Source organism: Magnolia sinica, chromosome 14 (genome assembly GCF_029962835.1).
Source record: "Magnolia sinica isolate HGM2019 chromosome 14, MsV1, whole genome shotgun sequence".
Taxonomy (NCBI): Eukaryota; Viridiplantae; Streptophyta; class Magnoliopsida; order Magnoliales; family Magnoliaceae; genus Magnolia; species Magnolia sinica.
This window is the reverse complement of record NC_080586.1, coordinates 73,088,291-73,102,318: the sequence shown is the minus strand read 5'-3', so window position 1 is coordinate 73,102,318 and position 14,028 is coordinate 73,088,291. Positions and strand designations below refer to the sequence as shown.

General features: G+C 41.1%; 1 protein-coding gene across 1 annotated transcript; it reads right to left on the bottom strand.

Annotated features, from left to right (window-relative positions):
* Positions 1-600: 600 nt before the first annotated feature.
* On the bottom strand, positions 601-13,588 carry LOC131226169 (probable indole-3-acetic acid-amido synthetase GH3.6). Its single transcript, XM_058221897.1, has 3 exons — positions 13,267-13,588; positions 2,619-2,726; positions 601-2,304 (listed from the first exon to the last, which is right to left on the bottom strand). Exons 1-3 carry the CDS (start codon positions 13,542-13,544, stop codon positions 975-977), a joined length of 1,716 nt encoding a protein of 571 aa, XP_058077880.1. The 5' UTR covers positions 13,545-13,588; the 3' UTR covers positions 601-974.
* Positions 13,589-14,028: the final 440 nt, after the last annotated feature.

Here is a 14,028-nt window from a genome sequence, read left to right as displayed (position 1 = left end):
TTTGATTATAAGTCTTCATCCGTTGGGCTTTAGGAGTTGCACCCAACTTGAAAAGTGCTTAAAATAATTAGGAGAACAGCATGGTGAAGCCAAATAGGACACTTACTATTTTTTGCTGAAAACCTTGCGCACTAGTAGGCATCATGACCGTCTATAAATAGTAAGTTTACTATTTATGGTAAGTTGCGAAAATTGGGAGTTTTAGTTGTAATTTGATTCTAAAATTTCTCTCATTGTTTAGTATACCTATTAAAAGGGTTGTGAACTCGTTTATTTCATTCATCAATTAAATTGCGAATTTTATAGAATTTATTTTCTATTTTCCTTGCTTCTTTTTTTTTTTTTTTTTTCTTCTAGTGGATTTGAGAAGTCTCTGTGAGGAGCCCAGAGAAGCTACGTGAATTTGGAGTAGTTATCCTTGAGGAAGATGGTTATCAACCTCATCACATTCATCGCTGCGTCACATTTTATACATAGCCATTTGAAGCACCACCTGATGATTGTCATGGTCCCATATCAATAGATTGGATTATACAAGTTACAATTCATGATTCCGTTATTTAATTAGATTACTGGAGCATTCGGTAGGCCCAATATAGTTGTGATGATATACACATTTTATATAGCTTTTGGTTGTCAATTCTCTGTTCTTATGGAGAGAACTGTAAGGTTGTGTGTGTGTGTGTATTAAAGAGTATACTGAAAACTATTCTATTTAAAGAGTCTTGCTCCCCAACTAAGCACTAGCCTTCAAAACAGTAATCCCATTGAGGTGCTTGGGTCAGAGGAGGAAGACTATATTGCAGTGGCAACATTACAGCATAGTACTATTCCTTACCTTGTCTGATGATTTGAAAGAAACAGACTGCTCTCATCAATCAGGTCAGCAACAAGAATCAAACAGGCGTGATTCTTTCATCTTCTTCTTTTGGTTTGAGCATGGTAATCCCAAATATGAGCTTATATGCATAGAATTACAGGATATCCAAAGAATCCTGATAGACGGTCATGATCACAAACCTTTTCAATAAATCAATGATCGTACGGTTTCTAAGAATCTTCGGTGGCTTGTATTGATTGGCGGGTGCCCCATTCTCCACTGCCGCCCGGAACAGTTCATAGAAACTGCCTGGCTTCACAACAGATATCTCCAAAGGCCCAACATCTCTGTTCTTCCTCTGCACCTTATAAATACTACCTAAACAATCTTCCAAGAGCAAGCAGAATCTTTGAAGAAAAACCATCGATTCCTCGAACTCAATGCTTGGTTCAATGAAAATCACCACATGTTTTGGGCTCGATTCCAAGTCTACAAAGCTTGCAAACTCCACAATCTCCACCTTAGTTTCCTCTCTAAGCATGCATCGCAATCTTTCCATGGCGGAGATTAAGCTCTTCTCAGTCAAAACCTCTCCAGGAGCCTTTGGTGCCCGCATCACATACTCCACTTCAGGAGATGAATTATAGAAACCGATGACTTTAACAATGTCGCCAAGACGGTATCGATACAACCCTCTGTAAGTAGTTGTGACAACCTCATACATCTTCCCAACCTCAACGCCCGAGAAATCCACAGCTGCATCAGAACAAACACTGGCACTCACATCAAATGGGAGGAATTCGAAGTAGGCCGCTGTTGGGAGCATGACGAATTTCGTATTCTGTGGCAGATTCGACCGTTCCATGTTGATAGCGACGCCACATTCAGAGGTGAAGTAGTCACCACCTAACAACATTACACTATCGCCAGCATAGTATTTGAGCTTGGCATAGTACTGCTCCATGCTTCCGGTCGTGACACATGAAATGTAACGCAGTTCCGGCCACAGCTTGATCAGGACCCCACCCCACTCTCCTCCTTCACAAAATGATCGAATCCTATCCGCTATATCTGGTTGGGGCCCGCCAAGGAACTCCACAATGGCATCCCTCATTGTAACATCTGTTATCTCTGAACTAACTGTCCCAGTGTCAATATCTTCACAGAGCTGCCTCCACTTGGATTCTAGAAGGTGGAATGCCCGTATAAGGCCCGCAGCATATGGGGCCCGTATACAGTCTATAGAATTGGAGTAGCGCAGGCCGCATAGAAGGTGACAGTATGTCTGTTGATGAGTATCCGATCCAAGAAGAACTTCGACAGGGCTGATGCACATCGAAAGCAGTTGCGACTTGCTTTGGCTGTTGTTGTGGAAGGGAAATGCAGAGGCTGCCATTGCTTTGATACCGCCTTCGGTCTCAGTGACTTTCCCAGCATACAGAAACCAAAGGACTTTATTCTTGGATGGTCTGGGAGGAAACAACCTGAAGAAATACAGAACTAATGAATGACTCAGATTAACTCGGGCAATCAGAAGGATAGACTGTATGATCTTTGAATTTCAGTTTCTAAAAGCTAGCCCTTGGTTTGGTGATCAAGGTAGATAATTTCATTAGGCCCGACTGTGGGTGGACTGAATTATGTAAAAAACCCAATGTGGGCCCTTGTTCATTCCTTTCTTCGCCATCGATTTGCAGGACAACAATCAAACGGTTAACAACTGTCAATTCAAGGTAAGGACCATCAGTTCAATGGTCTGGATGATCATACAGTGACTCTTCTTCAATAGATTGATTACCTTCTAACGAGTGCAGCACTGGCCTGGTGTGCCAGATAGGATGCTTCTTTCCCGGGCTTCGAATCGAAATACGGTATCATCTTCGGCTTTGAAGAATTCGTTCCTGAACTGAAAAATTCAACAGAATTAGCTGATTATTTGAGTTGGGTTTCTGATAAAGACAGCAATGATTCGATAGTTTTCATAATTCATACAACTGCTGATGGAAAATCCTTCAAAAATCAAGAATCCATTCCTGATTCCTACATAAGGCCTTGTTTTGGCTTCCACAGGAAAACGTGTTCATATTTTAGGGACTCTTTGTTATTGCTTCGGCAGAATTGATTTCTCAAGAAACAATTCTCTTGGTAAACATGCATAAACAATTTCCCTGCGACGGTTTCAATGGTGAGGATTGAATCCCCACTGCTTCACCTGGCGAGGCGCACTTAAATCTTGGTTCTGCCCCATTTTTGGAGTTATTCCACAAGGGCCTGTTTAATTTTTTAATTCAATTGTAATTCGCTGTAAATGAGTATTAATTATTTTCATTTGTATTTACTGGTTGACAGGCAGATTTTTCCCTCTGAACCCAAGGTAAAAATGCTATAATAATAATAATAATAATTAAAAATTTTAAAAAAACTGTGGGGCCCACTGTGATGCATGTGACTTATCCACCCCATCCATCCCTTCTGCCAGCTCATTTTGAACTAGAGCCAAAAAATGAGGCAGATCGAAAGCTTAAGTGGACCACACCACAAGAAACAGTGGAAATTGAATGCTTACGTTTGAATGATATCTGTGTTTGCCCTTTATTCATGTTTGTGTGACCATAAAAACAGGTTAGATGCAGAATAAACATCATTGTAGGCCCTAGAAATGAAACAACTTTCATCTGCGTGGACCATTGTTTCCTGTCGTGTGGTTCACTTGAGCTTTGGATTTGCCACATTACCCTGAAATGCGATGGTAAAACAGATTGATGGCATGCATAAGTAGCTCACATCATGGTGGTTTTGTGAAAAATATTTGATTAAAAAATGGTTTTATATATATATATATGGGAAATGGTACTGTAAGGTCAACCTCATGGGAACTTTCCATGTGGTCGAGTTGTGTGGGCCAAGGTTGTCGAAATGAAAACACCCATTAATGAGGAAGAGCATATCTCCATGATTGTTCACTCGACAAACCTGGTTATCTTTGGATACCTAGTCTTATATCCGTATACCAACTTCATTTAACTAATCTGCGTTGGGGAACAAGTCGAAACTGAAATAAGGCATGGGACAATCTCCACCTGGACACATTAGGCCACCCCGAAAAAGTGGGATCAGGTGGATGAAGAGTCCACTGAATACGAGCCTACCAAATACGAGCCTATTGAATACGAGAGAAATGACGACGATATCCCTATCCTCTGTCCAACAAAAGAATACAATCTCATCACCTTTGCCCAAGGCACACCATTCACCACTCAATAGTGACAACTCCAATAGCAACAACAACCATAAAGATGGAACCTACAATACCCCAATCAGAATCAACGAATGAGTACAGTTCAAGAACTGACTCAATATTACAATAGCATACTAGCTATGCTAGTCCAAAAGCAATTCCTTGCCTCGTTGCAGCCTAGGCCCCTATCAAACCCACTGCCGCCAAATTATAACAAAAATGAGTATTGAACATTCTATCAATCCAGGGGACATACGATGGACTACTGTTTCACATTAAAACATGCGGTCCAAAATTTAATTGACCAAAGAAAAATTTTGATCGCAACGCTATACGCAACTGCTAACAACACACTCAAGAATCCCTTGTCATAACACCAAGTGAGCCCCAACACATTGGGCATCCCTACCATCAATCCTGTTCGAGAAAGGTCTCATCCCCATTCAACCCAATTCATCCATGTCAACGACTCCCGTTTGGAATTCACACAGCTTGTCTTGCAAGGGGTACCATCCTACTCGACACCCCCTCCAGTTCTAATACTCCAAGGAAAGGCCTAAGAGCCACCATGCTCCCCATCTTCTAGTACCAGCCAAACAGGGCCGATCAGCCACTGGTCCTCCAGGAAAAGATCCATCAACCAGCATTCAACATCGCTCCCTGCCATAGTCCAATGTGGTCCAGTCAACCGCTCGTCCACCCACAAAGGACACCTGAGCCAAATTGCCTAGCACATCTCGGCCGAGTCAGAACATCATGTTGATCAACCAGCTTTCTTCCATAGTTCAAAATTATTTTTCTCGGAATACTTCTCTTCATCGAACTTCATGCTAGATGCCATAGATACCTTGTCTTCAGATTCGATCTACTTCCCAACGTTCACTCTAATACCACGTGTTGGGACTCGTGGAAGCACACAAAGAGGAATCAAACAAAGTAATCACAATCACACAAGCAAATCCAATAGAGAACACTCCGAATTTATGGGGAAAAACACTTGTGGGAAAAAAAACCACAACATAAAGAGATAATGCACTATGAATATCAAAGTTACAAGAGATGAAACCTTACTGAATCAAAGCCCCAAGAGAATAACCATAGCTTTTTCTCTCTCCAAAACCCTCTCAAACCCTTAAGCACATGTGGCATTTTGCCCTAGTCCTGATTACCCCCATATATATAAGTAAAAACGGAAATAGAAACAAATCGAGTAAAACTGCGCAAACAGCGCAATCTATTGACCTATCGATTCGACTGGTCAAAATGCGTTGATCCGTCAGGTCGACCTGTCAACCAGAGTTTTTGATATCCTTCGACCCATTGAGCAGACTGTCGACCGGTCAATGACTCATGTTTCATCATAAATTTGAGGCATCTAATTTTCAACAATCTCCACCATTACTCTAATCTTCATGCTTCAACACGCCATGGTCGATCCTCCATCTCTACTTAGTCTCCATCATAACTCCATAGTTATCGTTTTTCGTGCACACTCCATCTTCACTCTATTTTGTCAAAATGTCAAGACGTAGTCCCGAGTACCTCGAATATATCAAAGTAGTCATTTCACTGTCTCCTAGTGTTTCTTTCTAGGGTTAGACATCAATTTGTTAACAACATACACCGGATGTGAAATATCCAGTCTTGTATAGACCATGACATACATCAAGCTACCAACCGCACTTGAATAAGGCATACAAGACATAACATGTTTTTCTTCATCTGTTTCAGGACATTGCTCAGAAGAAGCCGAAAATGAGCCTTATGAGGAATGTTAACCGGTTTTGCATTGTCCATCCCATACTTCATCAATACTTGCTCATGTAACTTTGTCTGTGTCTCATTATTAACCTGTGTCTCATATCTGTTTATTTGAACGTCCACAAACCGACTTTTTCACTTCCTTGTACTCATCATTGACGTCACACCAATGATGATTTTTTGCGTAACCCAGTCATATAGCCTGTACCCTTTCACTCCATCACCATAATCGACAAAGATGTACATTTTAACCATTTGGTCTAGCTTATCTCTCTTAACTGATGGTACGTGAGAGTAAGCATCGCAACCAAATACTCAGCCCCGAGTAGTCTACCTGCTGACCACTCTACACTTCCTATGGAATTTTACAATCAGTAGCCGTAAAAGGGGATCGATTTTACCAAGTTACAAGCTGTGTTAATGGCCATAATCCACATTTCCTTGCCCAACCCAACATTACTTATCATGCTTCAGGCTCTCTCCAAGAGAGTCCGATTCATCCGCCCAGTCACATTATTCTGTTTTAGTGCATGACACATTGTGTTAAGCCTCACGATCCCTTTATATTTACAAAAAATGATTAAATTCATCAGAAGTGAATTCTTCACTATTATCTGTCATCAACACTTTCACCTTTCGCCTTTACTATTTTTCCACCGTCACCTTCCATTATTTGAACTTAGTGAAAACTTTATATTTATTTTCAAAAAATAAACCCACACTTTTTTAGAATAGTCGTCAATGAACGTAACAAGCCATAACAACCTTTTATTAGAAACTACCAGTGTTTCAAATAACGCCCGTAGCGTACACTACGTAGGGTAGCATGGCTGTAGCACTACGTAGCGTCCCAAATAACGTAAATCTCCTGTAGCATACGCTACAGGGGTCGTAGCATACACTACAACTACGTAGCGCGTAACGTCCGTAGCGTAAGCTACAATGTATTTTTTCACTATTTTATTTTTTTATTATCTTGTTCACGTTTTCTTTGTTTCTAATGTTAAGGAATGTGACACTTGTATTATAGTTGATACTTTTAACCTATGTGATTTTTATTTTTTTCATAATTATTACTTGTAGTTTCAATTAGACATTATTAATTAAAGTGGTTTGCTTAGAAATTTGTTGATGTGATAATTATTTGATTTGGCTTATATATGTGAATTGACTTTTAATAAATGATAACTAATAACTTTTTCGAACATGCTTATAATTGATAAAATGAATCATCTTTTAGGCATTTATATATATATATATATATATATATATATATATATATATATATATATATATATATATATATATCTTTTTTAGAGTTATCATTTTAGCGGAAGAGAAACAAATCAAGCATAAAGGAAATTTTACGCTACACACTATAGAGGGCTGAGCACTACGCATCACACTACCGCTATTTAAAACACTGAAAACTACAAGCAATGACCCCCATACATCAAAATGCACATCATCAAGAACCCTTTTACAAACATATTTCACAGACTTAAAAGATAACCTTTACTATTTACCATATATACAATGGTCGCATATACTAAAATCAATGCTTTTAAAAATTGGAATTAAACAACGATAAAAAAACTACCTTCTCACTCACTCATGTGGCCTAGGCGCGCATGCTACATATGTGTAGACGTGGAATCCGTAACATATGTTGCATCTCCACCTGATGAAGTGCTCCCGATCAACCTGTAAAAGTTACCATTCCTTTATATTTTCATGACTATGAGTATCCCCTTTGAAACTTTAAGGACACGATTGAACCTGGTAAATTTGCACCCAAGTGCCTCGAGTGGACTTAGAGATATCAAACTTTTCCTCAACTTAGGAATGTGTCTCACATTAGTCAAGATACGCTCCATGTCATCAAATATCTTGATGCGCACCGATCCAAAACCAACCATGTTAAAGGCATTGTCATTGTCCATAAACACCTGGCCACTATCGCACTCATTGTAACTAGTGAAACAACTACTATGAGGGGTCATGTGATACGAAACCCCCATATCCAAAATCTATTCATCGTCGAAATACCTGAATTTTAATACGGTCAGCACATCACTACTACTCGCCTCCTCATTGAATTCTGCAGTGTTGGCATCTTTGGAATAACCCTCTGATTTCTCCTTCGTAGACTTAGGATTCGAACAATCCTTCTTCATGTGCCCTATCATGCCACAACTCGAGCACTTCAGCTTTCCTTTGCCCTTGACCTTGGATTTGGATCTCGATTGCCAAGATCATTTATCCCGCTCAGAATTTATCCCCCTCGTAACTAGCGCATCTATAAAAGCACCCACGTCGCTACTTTTCTTTCTCATCATCGTCGACTGAAGAGTTAAGATAACGGTCTCAACGCTAATGGTCATCTTACTGGTACACAGAGTCTTTAAATGACTTATACGATTCTAAAAGATAATTCAACAGAATATATGTTTGATCTTCATCCTTCATCGCTTCATCTATATCCAACAATTTGCAAACAAACCTATTGAAGTTACTAATGTGGGTCTCAACATCATCCCCCTCAACCATCTTTAGATTGAACAGTTGTAGCTTCAAATACAAGCGATTCTCAAGAGACTTATTCGCATACATGTTCTCTAACTTCGCTCATGTAATAGCCACAGTCTTCTCTCTCATAACATTATAGATTACCTCATTCGTTAGACACAATTGGATTGAGATATTGGCCTTTTAATCTAACTTGTTCCACTTTTCTTCTTTCATAGTTTCTGGTCGCTTTCCAAGGAATGTCTTCCAATCCTCGCTGAACTAGAAGGCTCTTTATCTTCACCTTCCATAGTTCAAAATTGTTTTTTTCTCGAAAGACTTCTCTATATTGAACTTCATGCTAGATGTCATAGATAACTTGCCTTCATATTCATTATGCTTCCCAACATTAGCTTTGATACCACTTGTTACTCACGAAAGCATACAAAGGAATCAAATAAAATCACAATCACACAAGCAAATCCAACATAGAACACTCCGAATTTACTTGGAAAAACCTTTGCGGAAAAAAATAAAATAAAATCGGTACAAAGCAATAATGCACTATGAATAACAGTGTTACAAGAGATGAAACTTTACCAAATCAAAGCCCCAAGAAAAAAAATAATAATAATAAACATAGCATTTTCTCTCTCCAAAACCCTCTCAAACCCTTAAGTACACCTAGCCTTTTGTCCTAATCCCGATTACACCCATATATATATATATATATATATATATATATATATATATATATATATATATATATATATAAGCAAATTGCGTAAAACTGTGTAAATTGTGCAATCTGTCTACTTGTCGATTCAACCAGTTAAAACGCGTCAATCAGTCGGGTCGACCTATAGACCAGAGTTTTCTACCTGTCAATAAGAGTTTTCGACTTGTCGAAGATTCTAAAAAATAGTTCAGAGAGTTTTGCAAACAACCAAATATTTTTGATATCCTTCGACCTATCGACCAGACTATTGACCAATCGATGACCCCTATTTTAGTATAGATTTGAGGCATCCAATTTTTAACAAAATTAAGCTGATTCAAATCTCTAGTGGACCACACAACTAGAAAAAGTGGTGAATGATTATTAAAAGCTTTTTGTAAGCCACAAAAGTTTTGGATAAATCTAATATTTCTATTTTCCCTTCATCCAGTTTTGTTGTTTGACCTTATCAAGGGGTTGGATGGAAAATAAACATTACGGATGACCGATCTACTTACAGTGGGCCTTGGGAAGTTTTAAATGGTGAGCATTCATTCATCATCTTTTCTTGTGCTGTGGTCGTGAGAATTTGGATATGATTAATACTTGGGGATTTCACTCCCTGTGGGTACTTAAACCCTTGACGGCGTTGAAACTCTTGTGAGTCTGTGCCCGGGTAAGAGTAAGGATCCATGCACACGTTGTCTCCTCGCTAGGATCATGCATCCCACGTTTGGTGTCCTCGTGCCCCCTGTGCAAATGCCTGTAAGTGGGCCCGGACCCTTTTTTTTTTTTTCACCGTGACTAAGCAGGATTGGATACTGACAAGGTCAGTAGCCAAATGGCTCCTGAAGTGACGTCACCAAGCTATGTGGACCCATCATGATTCATGTGTTGTATCCATACGGTCTAACCATTTTTAGAGATCGTTTTATGGTATTACAAAGAGAATAAGATAGATCTAAAGTTCAAGTGGACCCACCATAGAAAATAGTGGGGATAGTGACATCCACCATTCAAAACTCCATAGGGGCCACAGTAGTTTCCGATGAAGCTGATATTTTTGTTTTCACTTCATCTATCTCCATGGTAACTTATGAATAGGATGTATCTCAAAAATACATCACTGTAGCCCCTATAAATGTTTCAACAGTGGGTGTGACGGCTACCATGGTTTTCTGTGGTGGATCCACTTGAAATTTAGACCACTTTCATTCTCTTTGTGATGCCATAAAACGATCTCTACAAATGGTTAGACGGTATGGATTCAACACATGCATCATGGTGGAGTCCACAGAGCTTGGTGACGCCACTTCGGTAGCCATTTGGCTACTGACCTTGTCAGTATCCAAACCGCGCCTGACGGTGACCTTCAAAACATTTCTGGGGCCCACCGTGATTAATGCCTCTTACTGCCAAACCATTTTACATGCTCATTTTAGGCCAAAAATAAAGAAGATCCGGTGCGTAAGTGGACCCCACCATAGAAAACACGAGATAATGACATCCACTGTTGAAACCCTCCTGAGGCCCACGGTGATTTTTATCTGTCATCCAACCTGTTCTTGAGGTCACAGAGGCTGGGATGAAGGTAAAGTACAAATATCAGCTTGATCCGAGACTTCAGTGACCCCCGAGAAGTTTTCAACGACAGACGTTCAATCACCACTGTTTCCTGTTGTGTGGTCCACCTACGTTTCAGATCCTCTTCAAATTTGAGATCATGGCCTGAAATAATGCGATACAAGTGATGTACGGAGTTGATCACGGTGGGCCCATCGAATCTTACGCACGCCCACAGGACGCCCGAGGGCATTCCGACTTTGGACGCGGACTGCGTCCTACCCCATGGATATGTGGGGCCCACCGTGACTGAGTCCTACATGAGCTTATTAATAGGTTGGAGGATGGTCAAAAAACATCAAAGTCGCCCTTAGAAAGGTTTCAACGGTGGGTGTCATTATCACTGCAGCTTCCTTTGGTGTGGTCCACTAAAGATGTGTACCTGCCTCATTTTTACCATGATAACTTAAAATGATCTGATAAAAGAGATGAACGGCGTGGATAAAAACACTTACATCGCGGTGGGCTCCACAGAGCCCTGCCCGGACGGATTACTGTCCGGGTGGGGGTAAGAAGCAATCCGCGTCCTCCGACATTTTAGGCGTAAACGAGGGAAGCGGATTGCGTGGTGTGGTGCGTTGACGTCACCAAATTCTGTGGGCCCACTATGAGGTATGTGTTATATCCAAACCGTCCTTCTATTTGGAGAGATCATTTCAACGATTTAGCCCAAAATAAGACAGATCCAAATCTCAAGTGGACCACACTGCAGAAAGCAGTGGGGGATTGAGCGTCCACCATTGAAACCTTCTTGGGTCACAGGAGTTTTGGATCAATCTGATATCTGATCTTTCCCTTCATCCAGGTCTCTTCTTGACCTTATGAGATTGTTGGATGGAAAATAAACATTATTGTAGGCCCTGCGAATGTTTTAACGGTGGGAATCATTGACCCCACTGCTCTTTGTAGTGTGGTCCACTTGAGCGTTGGACTCATTTTTCGTATCATGCACTAAAATGATCTGACCAAATGGATGGACGGTGTGGATGTAGGACGCGTATTGCGTACTACCCCCGCCCTCCCTCCGAACTGGCAGTTCTGTGGGCCGGCCCACCGTGATGTATCTGTACATCCAAACCGTCAGTCCCTTTTCTCAGTATAATTTAAAGCATGAAAACAAAAATGAGGTAGATCCAACGATCAAATGGACCACACCAAATGATAAGTTTGGTTACGTTAAAATGCACGAAGCATTAAATGCCAGTTGCATTAAATGCAAGAGTCATCTGTGGTGTGAACCATTTGGCTGTCGGATCTGCTTCATTTGTATTTTGATGCCTTAAAATAATATGAGAAAAGGGATAGACGGCTTGGATGTACATATACATCACGGTGGGCCCGCCCACAGAACTGCCCGTTCGGAGCTAGGGACGGGCGGGAAAGGATTGGCTACTCCCCTTCCCACCGTCCCCGTGGCTGATGGTCGTTGCTCTGTGGGCCCCACCATGATGTATGTGTTTCATCCATTCCATTCATCCATTTTTAAATATCATTTTAGGGCCTGATACAAAATTTAAAAAGGATAAAATCTAAGGTGGACCACACTACTGAAAAACAATAGTGATTGGATATCCACCATTAAAATCCTCCTAAGGCCCACTGTACTGTTTATTTGACATCCAATCTGTTAATTAGGTCATACAGGCACAGATGAAGGGAAAAAACAAATATCTTCTTCATCCAAAACTTTTATGGCCGCCAAAAGGTTTTTAATGGCCGACGCTCATTCGACACTGTTTCCTATAATGTGGTCCAAATGAGATTGATATATACCTCAGTTTTGGTCTCATATCATAAAATGATATGTAAAAATAGATGGACGGCATGGATGAAACACATAAATCATGTTGGGGCCCACAGAGCACCAACCACCAGCCATTTGCTGGTGGCAGGGGGAGTAGCCGATCCGCGACCCGCGTCCATCTGACGGGCTCCTCTTCGCCCGCCACGTACATACACCACCGATTGTGTGATACACCGTCCAATCCGCTTCCGTAAACGACGTATTTCCATTACTCTGGATAACCAATAGTTGATATATGGGTGTGTTTGGCTGTACAATATATCACGATATTTTGTACATTTTACACCAAATCAGATTGAATATCATGAAATTTCATGATATTGTGTTCATCCAAACGCACCCTAAAATATTATCTATAAATCGTAATTTACGGTTAACTGTAATGAGATGAAATCGTTTTTACGGGACAACCAAACAGGGTCCAAGATTGCAATTGGACTATAAACATTTGAAAATCATGACTCTCCAGTTGCCATGATTTTGCAGGGGCATGTATCAATCCGAACCGTCCATCTAATAGAGCCCAATCCGAGAAGCCTATGGTTCAAATTCGACACGAATCGGACTATCATAGAAATCGAATCAGCAACCTTAAATCAACGATGGAGAACAGAAAATGTCAACTGTCGACAACATCAAGTGCGCACACACACACACACAAAAGCGAGAGCTAGGATCATCCAATTGTTGTGGATATTTCGAACCGTGGGCCCCACTAGATTACGTGTACGGTCGAGATGGTATTATAAAGAAGAAATGATCGAAGGAGACGTTATTGTCGCTATTGCGGTTACCTGTAGAAGAAGCAGATGAGGGGATCGACGGACAGGATGGGCCGATCGTCACCGTCGGCCAGAGCTTGGATGGGGCCCACATAATCGTCGTAGGAAGAGATGGGGACGAAACGCCGGAAGGAGTCGGCGTTGAGGGGGCCGTTGTAGCCCTGAAAATGGGATGCGAGATAACGTGCGCCGCCGTTGTGGTCGAGGATGGTTTGGAGGGTGCGGATCTGCTCCTCGACCGCGTACCGTGTGGAGTCCTCGAGCCTTTTTAGGATCGCTTCTTCCGACATGTCAGATTTGCTCGGGCCGAAGAGAGAGAAGGAGGGCGCAGGATATGACGGTGCGCTTACTGCGTTTGATAGAAGCCTTAGAAGTCGTACTCCAGAAGGAGGAGATTTCTTAGTCAGTCACGAGGTACAGTTGTCAATGCTCCAGCGTTAGTCGTGTCTTCTTTTGACTTTCAAAGGCTTCGAGAAGGTGGAGTTATTTGGAAGGCGATTGCGTCCAGGCAGGGCTCTGTGGGGCACACCTTGATCTTATCCACGCCGTCCATACATTTTATCATATCATTTTATGGGTACAAGCCCAAAAATGAGGCAGTTCCAAGGCTCAAGTGCACCACACAATGGGGATTAAAAAACCAACAGTTGGAAATTTCTGGGGGACATGTTAAAAACATTATGAACAGGTTGGATGTCAAATAAACATCACCAGTGACACAACGGTGGTGTTGTTGCCACCGCGTCAATTTTGAGCTTATTATATTTCGATATT